At 38.5% G+C, this 20,247-nt stretch overlaps 1 protein-coding gene across 5 annotated transcripts in view; it reads left to right on the top strand.

Moving 5' to 3' along the window:
* Pds5 (precocious dissociation of sisters 5) overlaps positions 1-20,247 on the top strand; it is a 41,052-nt gene that overhangs the window by 16,551 nt on the left and 4,254 nt on the right. For 3 of the 5 annotated variants that reach the window (XM_049845933.2, XM_049845934.2, XM_064041536.1), the window contains 17 exons: positions 4,126-4,320; positions 6,061-6,251; positions 8,257-8,464; positions 10,105-11,151; positions 11,873-12,050; positions 12,684-12,872; positions 13,346-13,439; positions 13,697-13,880; positions 14,481-14,702; positions 15,128-15,265; positions 15,464-15,523; positions 16,601-16,760; positions 17,457-17,575; positions 18,105-18,248; positions 18,682-18,846; positions 19,474-19,572; positions 20,101-20,187. In XM_049845933.2, coding sequence (XP_049701890.2) covers positions 4,126-4,320; positions 6,061-6,251; positions 8,257-8,464; positions 10,105-11,151; positions 11,873-12,050; positions 12,684-12,872; positions 13,346-13,439; positions 13,697-13,880; positions 14,481-14,702; positions 15,128-15,265; positions 15,464-15,523; positions 16,601-16,760; positions 17,457-17,575; positions 18,105-18,248; positions 18,682-18,846; positions 19,474-19,572; positions 20,101-20,187 — 3,480 coding nt within the window. The remainder of the gene's footprint in view (positions 1-4,125; positions 4,321-6,060; positions 6,252-8,256; positions 8,465-10,104; positions 11,152-11,872; positions 12,051-12,683; positions 12,873-13,345; positions 13,440-13,696; positions 13,881-14,480; positions 14,703-15,127; positions 15,266-15,463; positions 15,524-16,600; positions 16,761-17,456; positions 17,576-18,104; positions 18,249-18,681; positions 18,847-19,473; positions 19,573-20,100; positions 20,188-20,247) is intronic. The other 2 variants (XM_049845935.2, XM_049845936.2) reach the window with 2 other exon arrangements.

Raw genomic sequence — 20,247 nt, 5'->3', positions numbered from 1 at the left:
CATCTAAGTTATTATACACATGAGAGTATAAAAACTTTCAAATTATCATCTGCCTAGCCTTTTCCCAACTAAGTTGGGGTGGCTTCCAGTCAAATCGAACACAGCTTAGAACTAGTATTTTACATGGAGCCTTATCTGACCACCTCAACCCAGTTACCCGGGCAAAACGATACCCCTTTGTATAACTGGTTGTCAGAATTTCTAGCTTCAGACTAACTGTAAGGACTGTCAGAGATGTCCAAATAATAGCCGAGACCCACTAATTTATCGTGCCGACACACGGAGAATCTCGTCACCCATCTACAGACCGTCCGCGCCAAGCATGGCTTAACCTTACGATCTTTCCATCGTGGCTGTTATTTGGCCATAAGCTCCTCAAAAACCATAACACAAAGCTGAAATATTAACATAACTGTTTGAACACAAAATGTACAGCTAACTAACATGTCAAACATGGTAACTAGTAACTACCTGCATATTGTGTACTACTATTAATAGTTCCAACTTGTAATCAATGCGAGCGGTTGCTACGAGTGTTGTGATTTCCACATACGACATTATTACAACATGGAGTTACGTGCAGAAGTTTCGGTCTTTCCGTATAGACTACAGACCTATTGGGTAGGTCCTTATGTCTTTTTCGTATGTGATGTCAGAAAGTTTTTAAAAAATGTACCCAGAAATTCCTAGATTTTATTGTGGTGTCTTTTACATTATTTTGACGCTGAAAACAAATGATCAAAGTATCCTACAAAAAGTAGAAAAGTTTAGTGCTCTAAAATGCGTGCTCATGCAACCTCACAAAGAACAATTTGTACGAAGTGGTCCTTCTCCGTACATCATAGTTTTGTAACAATGTTTACCCTATTTTACGTGTATGCAAGGAAGTTCAGCCACCGTTATTATGCAATGTCTATTTTTTCTCTACAGTAAATGACTGTCGCATTTTTTGCGAACATGCGCAAATACGTGTAAGTAAGGAGACTTGGTTACAGTAAACGCCCGGAGTAATTACATACTTTATGCGAACTTACCGTTTATATTTTTAAAGCTTTTACTGTAAATTAATATACTCAAAAACATGTTTTAAAGTTTCCGAGTTTTGATCAGTTATCCGGGAATATTTCAGAATTATATACCCTATGCCATAACTTGTAAGTGAACTGACCCTGTGTTTTACGAGCCTACCCTCGGGGATTGAGAAATGCCTCGTTATGATAGAAAGATATCATATTTCTTAGATTGCTTTTCTTTACTACTTGAGGTTTCAGAGGTCGTTATTTCTTATTAACTACGGCTTTTATAAAGATGTTTTTGTAAAAGAATTTACCTAGCTGCGACCGCAAATTCCTGTCGTCGAAAAAGCGCCTGCCTTGGCATAGCTGCCATTTTACCAACCTCGGTACCGCATTGGCATATGGTATATTACACATAGCTTTAATTATTTTTTCTTTTGAATGTTTTGCCTTGACTTATATCCTGGCACTTCCTTATATCATTTTAAGCTCTTTGGGGATTTGTCAACAGTGTGCCAAGTGAAAACATAATTTATACATAAATAAACATGTATGTAGGTACGCAGTGTGATATATGAGGCTCCTTATCACCTTGACATAAAGGTCGGATTTGTAATTCAATTGTGATCGGCTCTTAGCCTTTCGCATATTAATATGTGTAAACAGTTTCTCTTATAAATTTTACTCAAAAACGTAGGTTTGCACAATTCAACTGCTGGACCCCAATTTCTCGAAGTAACAAAATAAAATAACCACACTGAGTTCTCCCAAGAAAATATTAAAATGTCACTCAAATAACTTTCTTTTATCTCTGGCACTCTTACTTTGAAGCGGACATAAGCTACGAAATTGCTCAAGCGTTAGTCAAAATTGACATTTCAATATAAGGGTCGTTCGTTATAGTAAAACGTCGAATAGTGATTATGTTTGGTGCCTATCTCAGGTAGAATAAAACCCAAGGCAGGCTGTGTACGCCTTTGTGCCCGTGTCGTGCCTCGAGGCAATAGGATGGCCTCTTCAATTTTGTGACGTCACCGGAAAGCTATGAATGTTACGATAAGATACAATACTATGCATCTGGTTTGAGGAATTGACAGGCCCCGAACTTAGATAGGTAATACACCTAAATTGTGTTCGAAGTAGGAGCAGAATTCAAATGATAAATGGGTGAATAAAGCTCTCTCTTGGATGAATGTTTGAGATACACTCTGTTCACCTTAAATGCAATTAAATCGGGTATAAAACTCATTAAATTCACAATGAATCAATGCAGTTATCACTTGATATAAAATTGATATTTAACTGCTTTCTAAGAGCCATCAATTATCACATAATATAATTATATCGAATGTAATTTCATTGCAGCGAACTAAATATAGAGCCAGATAAATTAGTTCCGCTGTGGCTGATAGATAGAAATATTTGTAGTCTCGTATGTGCAGTGTATCAATGTGTTATTTTAAAGGGACGTGCATATTACTCGAGTGTTCGCGGAGGAGTGGTGCGGGTTACTCGCAATCGCAATCAATCGATATGATATCGAATGAAGTTGAACAATGTACATGCCTAACCGTGCTCTCGCTGTACCTAAAGTGGGGAGCTTTTACCTAGACGCCTGTCTACGCACTTTACACAATTTATTTTTAACCCTCGACTTTGAAATGTTTGGGGTGTTTTATTGCAACCTTCACTTTGTTTGTGTTTAAACGTAGACTGATATTATGAATGACTGTTTTTACTTTGTGCTGGGTGTTTAACTTTTTTTTATGAGAGTATGTTATACGAGACGACTTGCTATAGTTTTCAGTTCTTTATAACTCATCTGTCGGAAATCATCAGACTAAAATTGGCTTGGAATACCTGGATTCCTAGAACCTAAATCCAATTCAGATAGCAAAATTCAATGCGATTTCCAGGTTCCGAAGCTTTCCAAAGCGAATTAAAGTCCTTCGAGTATAAATATGCGTGATACATCCATTTATGTAACGATATTAATCAGAGAGCTCGAGGCTCGTGTTAAATTGCATTATGGATCAATGGATTTGACATGTTAATCCATGCTTATCGTTTGTGCCTGCCCGAGCAATACTTTTAACATCGAGACTGATATATTTTTGTGTACCTAAGTTATTGGTTTATTAGGCTACGGGATTGTTCGAAAGAGTTATCGCAGCCCTGGTACATAAAAGGCCTACAATGGAACATGATGGATTTTTTGTCAGTAAAAGTCTGTCACTCTCTCACCGCTGCTAACCCACAGCGGGAGGGGTCATTTGATGATTTTTACCATCAGTTATTGGTATATTGTTCCAAGTTATAGTATGCTTAAATAAATGCAACATTCACGCTTTAAATGGTTGCTGGTTTGTGCGGGATGACCCCAATATAGCCGGGACATAGCTCGGGTAATGACAATGTCAGTGGTGCGAGAGAGCTGACTTTGCGGTCACGAATTCCCTCCCGTTGTGACTGTTAATAGGTACCTCTATTATGCGATATAGTACTAGATGAGCATAAAGCTCTCGATAAACAAGGTTCAATTCATTGTCGGCAAAATTGGACAAGAAAACAGCCAAAAATTTAGAAAAATCGTCTTTTGTGTAGACATTTTTATGGTAAAGACTTGTAAATTTTAATTGATAGGCAGTCTTCGTCTTACTACCATTTTCTATAATTTCCCGTTTTCCACGGCTCACCAACATTCATACATTGTTTGGTCACGTTAGACTGACTGGAATCTAGATCTAATCACCGAACAAATTGTTCTATTGTCTACATGACACCTGGCCTAGATTGGTTCACGTGATGGGACAATGCAGTAAATGGAGTTAAGCCTATTTAATCTAGTTGCTTATTTGATTGGATTTGCGTCATCGTTATTATAGTATTCATGTATCATAAAGAAAATTGGATTATATATTTTATATTAGATATTCGGGTTTCCACCTAATCTTTGAGGCTCATGACAGGGCTCGACGCATTGAAAAGCTAAGGTATACGATACTTGCATTGAAGTTTTCGATGTTTGGAATTTTACATCGAAAATATACCGCTGAATCACCACTTTCGTCAGTTGTCCAAGAAACTAATGGTATTTTTTCTTTCGCAGGTCCTAGCGCACACATTACAAGGTCTCGGCCAAGATGAGGGCATGTACCAGCAGTACATACCCCTGGCCCTCCACCTCGCGGACGAGTTCTTCCTCACGCACCCCTCCAGAGATGTCCAGCTGCTCATTGCGTGCTGCATCGCTGATGTCCTCCGGGTGTATGCCCCGGAGGCGCCTTATAAAGATCAGGAACAGGTGAGCTTTTGAATCTTCCAAAAATAAGGGTGATATTTTTTTGTGTCATCATGTGGTAACTTAACTCCTTTCTTTAATTTTGTACATATACATATGTAGTATAGGTGTTTTTGTATCTCAACTCTCATATTAAGATAGATCTAAGTGAAAGCAGGTGAAAAGCAACATCAATTGTTTTAGGTCCATGCCTTTAGTTTTATTCCGTAGCTCAATTATGACTTAGCACTTTTGTATCCACTGCATAACTCCTAACGTAGTGATTATCTTTTGCCGAACTTTTCGGACACGTATCAGACCTGACCCCAAGTTCAAAAGTTTATTTTTAACTGAACTTTGCAAATTTAAGTTTCTTTTATCTTCGTGCCTTATCGCAGCACGCAGATAGTTCATAAAAGTAGCCAATAGAGTTTTTACACTTGAAGTTTGAATGGCATTGACCTCGCATGCAGTCTTTAAGTAAGAAACTTAGGACATCAAAAGATCCTCGATTAAGGACTAATATTGTTCGTAATGTAGTCGAGGCGTCCCTTTGACGCGACATCAACAATTACTGAATGCGTAGGCACCCTTTAAGTGATCGATGATCATTAATTTTTAATCCCAGGTTTCGGAAACGATTGGGGTTATTCCATGGGGGTCATATCAATTTGAAGTGTTAATTACCAGAACTAAAATTTATTTTCTTTCTTTCTTTCTTCTTCTTTCAGAATAGAGTTATCTACAAAGTTTTTAATTTCATTTCATAACATGCAGTACATTTTTTCATTGCAAAAGAAATCCACGTAGGTCCATGACGGCTTAGAATATGTACCTTGATATTTATTCATGTTCATGAATATGGACGCGAAACTCGGCGAACCTTTTAACACAACTGAAGGAAAAAGTTACTAAGTTTAATTGGATATAGCGAGTTAGTGCTTAAACTTTGAGTACTTAACGTGTTTCTACTTAGACGAGAAAAACTGGGGATCTATTCTGATCAGCGAAAAAAATAGATCAATATTTCGCAAGTTTTTTAGCATTCGGTCGGCTGAATGACAATTGTTTGTCATTTAAATTCTACGGACATCTACCGCGAAAATTATTTAGAGGACGCACTTCGTTTAATTTCCGATCGTTCCCGAATTTTCGTTTAGGTAGTTGAATTGAGGGTCCCTTGAATTTTTCTCAAAGTGAATTAAGCCTGCGTCTAGACGATTTTTTTGTAGGCGAATGAGAACGCTAAGAGGAATCGTAGATTGCATTTCATGGGCGTAGTCTTTGTGCTCGATACGAGCGTATCAATTTTGTGCAGTCAGTCAAGTGGCTAATTTGTTAATACGGGATGTCTGTTGGTAGGCGATATGCATACCACGTGTGGAGAATTTACTCATACAATTTATGTAGATAGTTTAGTATAGGATATAGACTATGTAACTACTATTATTTACACTATCAGAGTACCTTTACCTACGTCTTAGAACTTAGGTTTGCTGTTTAAAATGTAATATGTAAGTAGGTATTCCCCAGCCACCTTTTTAAGGTCGTCGATCTTTCGAGAATAGGGCGACGCGTCGCTTGCCTATTAAAATCGTAGTATCTCAGTCTGTAAAAGAAAAATGCTGTTAATAAGAAAAAAGTACAGATGAGAAGTATATTAAAAACTTTTTTGTCGTCATTTTGAAATACGCATATGAAAAGATCCTAGTCAGATTTTATACTATGAATATCATTATGTTAATGTTTCCTTCTCCCCAACAGGTAAAAACAATATTCCTGTTCCTGATCAATCAATTGAGAGGTCTACGAGACCCCAAGGACCCGGCGTTCAAGCGCTACTTCTACCTGCTGGAAAACCTGGCGTATGTCAAGTCCTTCAACATGTGCTTCGAGCTGGAAGACTGTCAGGAGATCTTCTGCGCACTCTTCGCGCTTATGTTCAAGATTGTCAAGTAAGTAATGTTTCTAGAATATTCTGCTTCACGTGTAGGATCCTTCTATTCTTTTCAGGAAGTATCGAGGCAGTCTGCATCATCCTCCGAGCCTTTTTCCCAACTATGTTGGGGTCGGCTTCCAGTCCAACCGGATATGGCTGAGTACCAGTGCTTTACAAGGAGCGACTGCCCTGTCTGACCCCCTCAACCCGGTTACCCAGGCAACCCAATACCCCTCATCATCATCATCGAGTGTATCGAGGCAGACTTATTGAACACACGTTCAGCTGATAACTGATCTCTTTAGAAAGAATAGCTGCCGGGGCGGCCAGACAGTCTGGACGCCATTTTTGGTCCTTTAGAAAAATCTATGTTGCTAATGAAATCAATCAATGAGAGAACATCTGTAATAAATAATGTAGTAATGGATTGAGGATGTGTTGAATAACGATTGTTAAACACCTATTGTCTTTTATCATCATTTTTGGAGGATTTTCCATATGGACGATTTGATTGATCGTTGTATTGAAAGAAAATCTTGTACGATATCAATCGAGACAGGAAACCTTATCACATTATCACCCGACTGCTCTTCAATCAATAAATAATAACTATGCTTTCCAGATAATTTAATTAGGGAATTATTTACATTTTCAAAATTAATACCGTCAGTGATATTTGTGGTTAACCTCAAAAATTTAGATTTAATTGATGGATCATTCACATTATTATGATTAAAATTACGCACTGTATGAACACGTTGTATAAAGGTCCCAAATAATTTGGTTACGTTCTGAATCTAAAACGAATAAATTTAATCCAGAGAACTTTATGCAGATTTTTTATTAGCCCACTTCTAATAAAAGTAATAAAAAAAGACTAGATGTATTTAATTACTGAAAGTTAAATTTTATTACGTTAGAGTCTGTACTTATCTACATACAGCTGAAGCCAGTTAGAAGCGAGGTTTCTCGGAACCTTTACAGGCATCTAGTTCATTCATGTAGGAATTCTGCGAAAATACCATTTCAATTTTGTAAGGATTTTCAGTGAAATGTGTTTGAAGTTTAGTACAAAAAATTTCTATGTTTGGCGAAATTCAGGAATATGTGCTTTATAAGGCTTTAAAAAACACAAATATCGGATTGAGAACCTCCTCCTTTTTGGGAAGTCGGTTAAAAGTAAAGATCTATACTATAGATCTTTACTACCTAATCAATTAGTGTAATTAATGTGAAGGTGCTAAGTGGTGACATGTTGCGACATTAGTAACAGATTACATTTTTCTAAATACTTCTACTAATCTCATCAAATACCTTTGCTACTCCGAAGTTGGTTATGTATGAGTGAATTGATAAGTCAATGATTGCTAAAAACACTACAGCTCTGGTCAAATAACTATGCGACTCTGAAGGCACCTATTGGATGAGAGATTATCTTTATTATTTTCCTCGAGCTGTAAGGATGGAAAACATACGGTCCAATAGATTTAATTAATAGTTTACATAGTTTTACGAACTCGTGCGGAATGCTAGCTAAACCTCATGATATAACTTTCACATAAAGAGCAACAAACAATCAAAAGTTTCATTGAGTTCAAACTGCTATTTGAAGTGTTTGAAAGACCCGTCTTTTCTATACGAATTTTCAATTGAGACTGTTCAATTATCGACTTTAAAACCTCTGTACTAGCTAGAGACCATTATTATAATTCACTACAATTTTATTCACTGTTTTCATCCGTGTCCCGTGGGGACTATACTTTCCTCACTCGGCCAAAATATAACTGTTACCTGGGGATAGTGTATTCCCAGCAGTAAAAAAAAAATCAAATCCGTGCAGCAAAAAATGATGATGAAAAAATTATTTATTTTAATAGTAGGTATAGTTATCAATATTTCTTAAATTGAATGTTACTTTATAAGATGACGGTAGATAGAAGAGAATGGCTGAAGAAACCATACTGCGCCGACCTAAAATAAAATTGATGATGATGATATTAATATATTTCTTTTGTCCACAGTACGGAACACTCAACAAAAGTGAAGTCCTTCATGCTGGATGTCCTCTGCCCGCTCATCACGGAGTCTGACGTGGTCTCCAACGAGCTGCTGAACGTGATACTCCTGAACTTAGTGGAGCCCAACAAGAGGGATCACAAGCACGCGTACTCGCTTGCTAAGGAACTCATTATCAAGACTAGTGAGACGCTTGAACCTACTATACAGGCGGTAAGTACTAAGTTTATACTACTACATAATAATATATAACAAGTGCGAGTCGGACTCGTGCACGAAGGGTTCCGTAAATTACAGTTAAATCAACCTATCTCAAAAACTATAAGAGATACTTTGATCAAACCAAAAATCGTTGAAAGAGTTAATTAGCATGCATCACCTCTATTTTTTTTAGAATTTTATACCCCGTAGTTATAAAAATAGAGGGGGGGGGACATACTTTTTACGACTTTGAGAGCTGATATCTCAAAAACCGTTCACTTTAAGAAAAATGTTTTTTAGAAAACTTTATATCATTTTAAAAGACCTTTCCATTGATACCCCACACGGGTATGTACATCGAAAAAAAAAATTTCATCCCTCAGTTACATGTATGGGGGGCCCCACCCCCAATTCTTTTTTTTACTATTTAGTGTCATATTTTTGTAGCGGTTCATACAACACATATTCCCATCAAATTTCATCACTGTAGTACTTATAGTTTCCGAGTAAATCGGCTGTGACAGACGGACAGACGGACAGACGGACAGACGGACATGACGAAACTATAAGGGTTCCGTTTTTGCCATTTTGGCTACGGAACCCTAAAAATGAATTCCTATATCCCTTGGTCACACCATCACGTGTGAATAGTTGAACCAATTAAGGTAAAAATTTGAGGGGACCCGGGAGAAGGACATGATAGTTTTTGTCACCATCCTACAACGGGAAGCAGTTATGTCGGAACGCGGTCGAAACCACGGCGGAGGCTAGTATTGTAGTAATAATGGCCTGTGGCCTCAGTTTTTTGGTATGGCTCGTGATGTTTTTTTTATGATATTATTAAATCATTTTCCAATCGAAAGCCTTTTAGGAATGGAAAATAATTAAACAAATTGAACTTTCGTAAAATACGCAGAGCTACGCTTTTAGAAGAATTATTGCGGTCGATTCATAGCTAGTATTTTGTTTTTCTAGGATTGAAATCACTGAAACTACCTCATTTCTTAGTTCAGATGGCTAATCAGGAAGATTTTACTATTTTAATTTTCATTAACGCCTTAATAAACTTCGAGGAATTCTGTTAATTATTTATGTTCATAAATGTTCAAGAGATAGAAATTGATAGTCGACGCAGTCTGGTTCGCTAGAATCTTTCAAAGCAAATCTTTATTGACGTTATTGTTCGCGACGAGCGCCCCGTCTAGAATGTTCCTACCTACATTTATAGGGCTGCTCTGCAAACGACTTAGTTTTGATTAAAAATGTATTTACTGGAGCGAGCAACACTCTATTATTTATTTTAATATTAGTTTGCACGTGGGAGTTGCTTTATATGAAAAATGTTTCGCAGTTTCTTGTGACTCCCACAACGTACATATGTATGTGTGAAGTTGTAGTTTCTTTGTTACCTACGTACTTATGTTAGGAAAAATGTATTTTGACTAATAGACTGGTTGTTTGAAATCGCATTAGGTAATGGGTATAGCAATTTCTTCGTGCATTAGAAATAATTTTGCTAATGTCTTAAAATTACTTAGTTATTATCTTAGTACTATTTAATTTTGAGATATAGTGTATTATTTATTGACAAAATATTATATCTCAAAAGTAATGGTGTTTTAGGTATACTTATTTTGTTATCTTGTCCACAGTTCTTCAACCACGTGCTAATCCTGGGCAAAGAGGAGAAGAATCTCCTCATATACTCGAAAGTGTACGAGCTTATCTACGAGCTGTATCAATGTTGTCCCTCCTTACTTCTGTCAGTACTCCCGCAGCTGGAGTGCAAGCTCAAATCCGCACAGTTCCCCGAACGACTCAGCGGGGTCGCACTCCTTGCTAGAATGTTCTCCGAACCGGGCTCAGAACTAGCCAAACAGTACCCAGCACTATGGCGGGCCTTCCTAGGAAGATTCAACGACATCTCAGTACCAATCAGAATCAAATGCGTGCAATACTGCATGCACTTCCTAGTACACCATCCAGACCTCAGAAAAGACATAACAGAAACATTAAAACTAAGGCAACACGATGCCCATGAACAAGTGCGTTACGAAGTCGTAATGGCCATCATTGCGACGGCACAGAGAGACTTCCAAGCCGTCGCCGAGTCTGAAGATCTCCTACACTTCGTACGAGAAAGAACGCTCGACAAGAAATTCAAAATTAGAAAAGAGGCTATGTCCGGCCTAGCACTCATCTACAAAAAGTTTTTAACCGAAGAGAGTGTACCACCGGCTACAGAGAAAGCGGTACAATGGATCAAAGATAAAATCCTTCATGGTTACTACATGACGGCTTTAGAAGACAGATTGCTGGTCGAACGGCTTCTAAACACGTCGCTGGTTCCGTACACATTACCAGCCCCCATTCGTATGAAGAAACTGTTCTATCTAATGTCTAACGTTGATGACAACGCAACAAAGGCGTTTATAGAACTACAGAAGCATCAATTAGTGGTCCGTCGCACAGTAGGCGAATGGATCGAGTTGCACAGAAAACCCCCCACACCAGCCGTGCAGAAAGAAATGATAGCTAAAGTCTTACACATAAGCTCTAAATTCCTGCCCGAATCGGTTAAATCTCAGGAGTTTTTGAACAAGTTCTCTCAACATATGAAACAGGCACCTGAGTTGTTACAAGGAATGGAGACCATATTGAATCCTAACGTGAGCTGTGAAGTTTGCGTCCGTACGACAGTGAGTATTTTATTTATTTTATTTATTTATTTAGGCACACCAACAACTTATTTACAAATACGTTCACATATATACGTTTACAATTGTAATAAGTCCTGCGTAAATATGTCAATTATAGGTGCGCACAACGTTCAAATTAAAAATAACTTAAATTAAACTAAACCAAACTATGCATAACAAAAATAATAATAAAAAAAAGAAGAAGAATAATCGATACGATTATAACATTCATATCGATATAAATATCGATATGAATGTTATAAGCATTGTTTTGTAATGTAATTAGTTAAGCTGGGTTTACTTCAGTGACCTAGGGTTGCTCTAGTGACCTACTAACCTGTAACGGAAGCTATGTTTCTCAGGCTATTATTTCTGTGATTCGTTTTTAATGAAAATAACTTTATTGGAGTTCATACCACGTCATTTCATAATGATAAGTAATTTTGCTATCATGTTGACCCTGATCAATTTATCAATCTCTGTGTCATCAACATTACAAACATGGAAATCAATATTCATTATGATAATATGAGATTCTTTAAATTCTTATTACTTCATGCTGATAACTAATATGATAATGCCTACAGTATGTTTCGATTTTTTCAATGGGTATACCCAAAAATGCACGAGGATCGACTTTTTTTATTACATAGATTTTTCAGGAGACAAAGACTATGTTTATTATTGATATTAGGTACTTATTCCATCGTTTTCTTTCTAGTCAAGTGTCCTCAAGAAACTGGGCCAGCCAGTGATGACGAACCTATACTATAACACAGTGAAGATGTTACTGGAGCGAGTGAGCTCCGTGATGATTGACCACGACTCGCTGCTGATCCTGGTCGGCTACGTCGAGGCCACGGTTAAGGGCACCGACGCCTCGCTGGCTGACGAGTGTGGTATGTAGCTCAGTTATACACAGGAGAGTTAATCATCACCGTCTTCTAGCCTTTACCCAACTATATTGGGGTTGGTTCCAGCCTAACCAAAAAGCAAGAGAGTAATGTTTGAGCAGTTCTCAAAGTTAAGCGGCATTCCAGTATTCGGCCGTAAATGTTGTCACCTTGTGACTATGAGAACGCCAACGAGTGATTTACTAAACATAAAACTAGCGATCCGCCCCGGCTTTGCACGGGCGCAATGCTGAATTTAAATACATACTATTATCTTCTATATATATAAAAATGAAACCCGCTTTACGTTGTCACGACATAACATGAAAACGGCTTAACCAATTTGGCTGAATATTAGAGGGGAGGTGAATTAGACCCGGGAGAAGGTTTTAGGATAGGTTGTTTTTGTCAGCATCCGGCTACGGAACGCGGGTGAAACCGCGGGCGGAAGCTAGTTATACATATAAACCTTCCTCTTCAATCACTCTGTCTATTTAAAAAAACCGCATCCAAATCCGTTGCGTTATTTTAAAGATTTAAGCATACATAGGGATATAGTGACAGAAACAGCGACTTTGTTTTATACTATGTAGTGATAATGTTGATAAACACCATATCAAATCAGCCTCAATTTCCCAGGTATCGACGAGAAGAAAGCAGCAGAACGTGGTCTGAAACTCCTCGTGATGTTGTCCTTCGTGTTCCCCTCCCACTTCCTACACGAAGACATCCTGAACCGACTGACGTCACTACTGGAGTTAGATGACGAGACGGTGGCGCCGCATATACTCGCCGCGCTCACCTTCCTCGGGAAATATAGGCCGCTCAGTATGTATCGCTTTTACTCTCGCTCAAATTGTACTATACTTACCAATATAATAAATGCGAAAGTAACTTGCTGCCTAGATAGACAGAACAGACAATACAAGACAGTACAGAAAAGACAATAGTCAGTAAGATGATTGTAGCTAAGGATGGCAAGACTGAAGAATGAAGATTCATGCTTAAGCTGAACTGATTCTAATGGTACACAGATAGTCTAGACCCCCAGATTTTCTCATAAATTATACTGCTAAATTATGTACGGTTGTGGATAGTAGTAGCTCTTTCTAGATGTGGGTCAAATACTCAAACCGCATGTAGAAGCTAGAACTTACATATTAAAGTTATTTCTCGTAATTTCACCCAATTACCCCAATTTTAATAAAATGTGCCTTCTTGCCAAAATTACAGGATATCTCATAGTTTAAGTGACTACAAGAAAGTAGCGAATATTTTTTCAATAAAATGTTAATCTGCAGGTGAAGCGTGTCCGGCTTTGTTCCCGCGGCTGATCACCCTATGTAAAGCGTACGCAGAGGTCGGCACACCAAAACAAGCCAAGAATGCAGTCAGGTAACAAACCTATCATCATACAGAGTTATGTATTTTTACAGAAATTTAAGGGCACATATGACCATTTTAGTTGCTGGCTTGAATCACTACGAATATTTCAGTCTATACAAAGGTCTGTAAGCAAATTGGTACTAGATTGATGATAGATGCGTGGTGCATTTTTTTTAAAGATGATAAGAAGATATTGATACAGAAGCGAGGTGTTTTTCATTAAACCATAGTGGGTTTAACTATTTAACTAAACGTATTGTCCACAGATGTCTATTCGTGAACGTACCAGAACAGCGTACGCAGATCTTCACGGAGATCCTGGAGACGCTGAAGGCGACGCTGTCGCCGCACTCGGAGCACTACCGCACCGCCATCGTGACGCTCGGCCACGTGGCGCACAACCTGCCCGACAACTTCCCCGTGCACATCAAGAACATCGTCTCCAGGAAGGTATGTACTGCACGGACCCTCGCGGACGGTACTGGCGACGCTGTCCTGAAGGTATCAAGAACATCGTTTCCAGCAATTTATGTAGTCCACAATCCACGTGTACAGACCCTCACGGAGGTACTGGAGAATATCGTCTCCGGAAATGTAATATACATGTGTATATATAATCATGAAGATACTCCATACCAATGGTTGCCGACGGCGGCTGTTCTAAGGAGATCAGCCAGCTGCACAGGACATGTTACAGTGCACAAGCATTTGCGCAGACACAGGTGCACTTACTATTCCCTGACTTTTATAGTTCGATCGGACTGCAATCCGACACGACCGGAGCCTTTTACCAAGTACATAAAGGTGTTTCATGCAGCAATTGCCTATCTGGCCTCCTCAGGCTTTTTACCTGGGGAACACAAAGAAGCTGATGTGTAAAAATGTGATCTTGACCTTTGCCATAAACCACAATGAATCATAGACGAGTCCATTTTGTTTCTATATATAGATTTGTTGTTATAAATCTCACTTATTTAACCTCATCATTATCCATTTATACATATACTTTTGTAAATAACAACACTATAAACATGTACCAACTTGTTCCAGATCGTAAAAGAGCTACTAGTCCGCGAAGGTGGAGGCAGTTCCTCAGTGCCCGACGAGCCCTGGTGCCCGGAAGACCAGCTCCCGGAAGAGACGCGCTGCAAGCTAGAAGGACTCAAGTGCATGGCTCGCTGGCTGTTAGGGTTGAAGAAGGATGAACTGTCCGCGCAGAAGACTTTCAGGATGTTGAATGCTTTTATCGTGCATAAAGGAGATTTGTTACAGGTCTGTTTGTAGTATAAAATGGGCTAATGTTGTGAATTAATATAGGAGTTAGATACAATGGTTATAAATTACTGAATAAACATGAAATGTACCATTTAGTTTTACTGGAAATATAAGCAAGTGACGCTTGTTCGGTGATAGTTTCTTAGATTGCTTATAGGGTGGTACATTTATTTTTGGTCACGTATTATGGTAGCTGTGGGCTGTTAAAGCATCTGCTTCTCTCTGGATTTCGAACTGTCTACATTTAGTTATGTCATCCTTGTTTTCAATTTATAAGTTTGTAACCATTTTGTTACATAATATTTTTGTCATTTATCAACTGCATGAAAAGTTACAATTTATATATTAACATTAGGCATTATTGAAAATAGCTAAATAATCAACAAACTGTTTCAAAAACTTATTATATTTCTCCCTTCCAGCAAAACCGTCTATCGAAAGCTGAGATGGCGCACCTCCGGCTGGCAGCCGGCGCCGCGATGCTGAAGATCTGCGAACAGAAGGGCGTCGGCGACCAGTTCACCGCCGAACAGTTCTATAACCTGTCGCATTTGATGATTGTACGTATTTACTTAAGTTTCATTAATATTCTTGCAAATAAATCGGTCAGATACATAAAATATTAAGTAGATGAAGTTATAAAGGAAAAGGAAATATCAAAATACCTTAATTTAAAATTATAAGATGTTATGCAGGGTATGGATTTTTATTTGAAGGAGTCGAAGGCGTGTTACTTAATTTTTATTTTTTTGTTTCAGGATGACGTACCTCAAGTCAGAGAAGCTTTCGCTACAAAATTACACAAGGGATTGTCAAAGGTATGTTTTAATTAATTTTACAAATTGTAATGCATGATGTCTAAAGAAGGCATTGACATATATTCTAGCGATAGACAAGAACATCCATACAAATAATTTACCCGCTTATGTCGTCTGTTGACATCTCGTTGACGTATTGTGACATGTAGTCATCCTCATTGATGTTAATTGCTGAAGTGTCGCTCGTATTTTGCCTACATTTTTCATTACTCAAAAAGTTTATATCTAAGTGAATTCAAAATCATGTAATATATCAAAAAGTTTATTTATATCTAATTGAATGCAAAATCATGTAATATATTAAAACCAGGAACTTATTTTTAGAGTTTTTAATATTAGTTACGATGTTTTTTTTCTTAAGAGGGCTATCACAAATTTTCGCGAATTTAATTATTTTTTCTTGAAAGTAACAACATACATACCATGACAAAGTGAAGTCTGTTTTCATTGATATTTTACCTACTGCCAGTTTTATGGCACATCTGTTTCTGCACGATTTTCTTAATCCATAATTTAAGATGGCGGGCGGGAACAAATTAATGCATATTTGTAAAATTGAATTATAAATGAAAAGTATGATATACAAGCGTTGTAATAGCATGAACAGCGTGTAATTTTACTAACTTGACTCTCGAATAGTTTATATGTGTAAGTTTATACCGTGATATGTATTTTCTATTTTATAATTGTCGTTTCATAGACATCCATCTGACGCAGGTGTCAAAATCGCTCTGATTTGCCATTTTGGGCACTGCATAGTCTGCAGTGCAGTTCAGTGTGGTAAGCTTTTTGTTCGGAACGTTCTATCTAGTACGTAGTACATATATATCGATGAAAGAAGGCGTACAACGGCGGAGCCAGTAACGTTCCACATCCGTATTTTGGCGCGCTACTTTGTTAGAAGATTCTTGCGTTATGTTATCTCTGCTAGTTTTTTTATTCCCACACGACACGACGACACATGTGTGACGTGGTGCCGCGACTATACATGTATCTTTCTTTCACAACCCTCCTAATGAATCGAACACGATGCTATCTCGTATCGCGAACTTTTTTAACTGTTTATCATCTTCCCAGGGCATCCCCAACAAGTGCCTGCCGCTGGACTTCATGGGCATGTACGCGCTGGCGGGCCGCGAGCCGGACCGGCGCATCCGCAGCGTGGTGCGGCAGTACATGCTGGCCGACGTCGTGCGGCGCCGCGAGTACGTGCGGAACATCACCGTCGGCACTAAAGGTAACTACAGATACAAGAAGAGACACACTTATTTATTTAAACATACACACTAACATTACAGTTTTGCCTAATTCAATAGTGGTGTCCACACTTATTACACAATACCTACACATACAATATGAATAAAACTAAACTTACATCTAACACAAAAACAAAACAAAAATGAACTTCAAAATAACTTGTGTATAAAAAGATTAAAAAATAATACTAAATGCACAACTAGATAACACAATAAATATATTTACCTCCTAGTGGGTATAACTCATCATCTCCTGAGCCTTTTCCCATTTATGTTGGGGTCGGCTTCCAATCTAACCGGATGCAACTGAGTTCCAGTGTTTTACAAGGAGTGACTGCCTATCTGACCTCCTCTACCCAGTTGCCCAGGCAACCACCACTTGGTTATGACTGGTGGCAGACTTGCTGACTTCTGCTTACCCGTTAAAGCTGTCAAGGGTGTTCAATGATAGCCGGGACCTACAGTTTAACGTGCCATCCAAAACAATATACTTAAAAAGAACATACAAACGCCCTCATACTTGAGAGGTTGGTTCTTTACCCACAAGGCCAACACGATTTATTCCTGTTATAAGTGTAAGTTCTGCATAAAATAGACTGCCTTATTTTTGTTATATAACCGTTATCATCAATCGATACTAAATTGTTTGTATATTAACGTATGTTTATCATTCATAGTGGAGCGAGCAGTAAGCCAGCTGCCGCACATCCTGCCGGACTACATGCTGGTGTTCGCCGTGCCCATCCTGACCCACGACCCCGCCTTCACCGCCTACGACAGCGTCGCGCAGCTCAAGGTAACACATAGCTCCCCAGCTGCGGGATTGTTCGAAAGAGATACCGCGGCCCTGGTACATAATAGGCCTACGGAGGTACATGATGGGTTTTAGTTAGTGTCTGTCACTCCCTCACCGCTGCTAACCCACAGCGGAAGGGGAGGAGTCATTTCATGATTAACCATAAAAAAAAGGTAACATATAGTTTGTGTTCGGAAACCTAGCCCAATATACTACAGGCAGCTCAGCTCGTTAATGACACTCCCATGGTCCTCGTTATGACAGCTGCCTGGACCGCCCCCCGCTTACCATAATAAAATAAATAATCAAGATAATTGGGAGTGTTGTTGCAATTTTATCCTTTCAAATGTTTGCAGAGGAATGTTCTGTCAATGATTTAGGTTTGGCGCAAAAAGCGTAGTGAATAATGATGTGCACACGAATCCTCATTTTTAAATTTACCACATCAATAATGACGTTTTTACTCTTCATTAAAGAGGATAATTATTTTGTTAAATACCATTCAATAATACAATTTTTTCCTCCGCAGATCGTAAAGAACTGCCTGTGGTTCATCCTGGAGCCGCTGATCACGCGCAACGACTTCTACTGCTACGGCTTCTACAAGAGCCTCGTGGACCGCATGAAGACGCACAAGGACGCGCTCAACGAGGACGATGATACTGTCAATTATGTACGTATAGCTTTAAAACTTCTATAGTCAGTGTAGGATTTTGTCTCGTGTTACGTAGGGGAAAAATGGCATGCTACTCTCATGCATATGCTATTTTATGCAACCTCGAACCATATACTCGAAACGTTACATGACATTCTATGGCATGTCAACTTTTATGCATATGCACGAGGTTTAGATGGTGTAATTTTTTCTGTATGTGCATAATGTGCATATGTGTTGGTTGAATTGCATTTTGCATTCAAGTCTCATGATGATGATGATGAAAATAAATAAGTTATCTTTTTTTTCTTTCAATTTGTTGTCTCGCGAAATTAAAACGAAAGTCATTCTCTAAAAGTTAATGTTATAATATATGTGCTTTGAAATTTAAAATTATTCTTTGTATGTTTTTTTCTGGTGTTTATTTAATAAATCTTCTTTCTCCGTACAGAAACTGTGGGCAGTATGCGACCTGGCGATGTCGGTGATCTGGGCGCGGTCGTCGTCGTTCGAGCTGCGCGAGTTCCCGTCGGACGCGCGCATCCCGCGCATGTACTTCGCGCCGCAGTCCGACTACTTCGTCAACACGCGCATCTTCCTGCCGCCTGAGCTGCAGGTACGTTTGGAGAACGTCGCTACTATATGCGATACAGTATACGTAATATAGGATACTGTAAATACGACCTTTTCCGTCTATCTATACGATGGTTTTGGATTGGTCAAAGTCTTGTGCTTCGTCATACACCATCCGCAATTGCGGAATCATTGAACTTACTGAACTACAGGTACGTGTGGGGATGCCTTTATATTGGGTCCCTGCTATGTTGGGGACGGTTTATAATACCGGATACCGTAGATACGACCTCTTCCATGAATATGGTGGTTTTGAATGGGTCAGTCTTTCTCCTGTGCAGTCCGCAATTGAACGCGCTGATTGCAGGGACTTCTAATCCTATCACTATACACCTATCAGATAGCCTACAATTGAGGAAAGTTACGGACTACTTTTTGTACTGGTGCGTGAAGCAGTTTCAGTTTCACAAGAATCCACTTGCGGAAGCCATTACGAACTTCGACCCATATTCACAGACAAATTCAGACAATACAAACGCCCATTTTTTAAAACAATTGACTATAGTATACGGTTGTTTTAAGAAAATTGACGTTTATGTTGTCTGGTAACTCTAAAATTACCTATGAAATTCCCAACAAATACTAAATTTTACTCCTATTTTCCCCCTAGTTCCAACCGAAACGCCAGGCGGCGACGGAAGGCAACAACACGCGGCTGAAGAAGCGACCGCGTCCGCTGCCCGAGCGAGAGAACGCTAACGATGTTGAGGTGAGCACTCATACAGTATAACTATGTATTATAATGATATGTAATGTGCTTGTATGTGTTGGCAAACAGCTGTCTGTGTGTGTATTTGAACCTTATAAAAAGTTGCAAAGCATGGTCGATAAAAAAGGGATTTTAACTGAATAAGGAGGAGGTTCGAAATTCGGATGATTGTATTTCTTTTTACCTTAAAAGGAGAGCTTATGTCTCAGGCACTGGCTCCATTTAGCATTGTAATCTGTCATGTACTAATTGGAGCCCTTTTCTAACTAATATACTTAGAAATAATGAAGAACACAGGTATAAACTCCAATATATTTGTCTCATTTATATAAAACATCATTCGGGTTCAAGTACGCACCATTGATAAATAACTATTACAATATATTCCAAGTACACATACACCATCGAAATGTACCTAAAATAGCAGGTTTTACTTACATTGCTATCCCCGTTTGTCTCTGTTTGCTTTATAATGTATATTTACTAAGCTACATAGTATATGTATTTACTTGTACGATGTTTTCCAAGCATACCGTTGGACGATCGGGGAGTATTGATGCTAAGGTAAACACAGTAGAAAATAGTATATTAGATATCACATATATGATAACTGATGTAAGTATTTATATATTTGAATCTTTATTTTGACGATAAACACACATACAGACCCATTCC

This window comes from Helicoverpa armigera, chromosome 25 (genome assembly GCF_030705265.1).
Source record: "Helicoverpa armigera isolate CAAS_96S chromosome 25, ASM3070526v1, whole genome shotgun sequence".
Classification (NCBI taxonomy): Eukaryota; Metazoa; Arthropoda; class Insecta; order Lepidoptera; family Noctuidae; genus Helicoverpa; species Helicoverpa armigera.
This window is presented reverse-complemented; position numbering and strand designations above follow the sequence as displayed.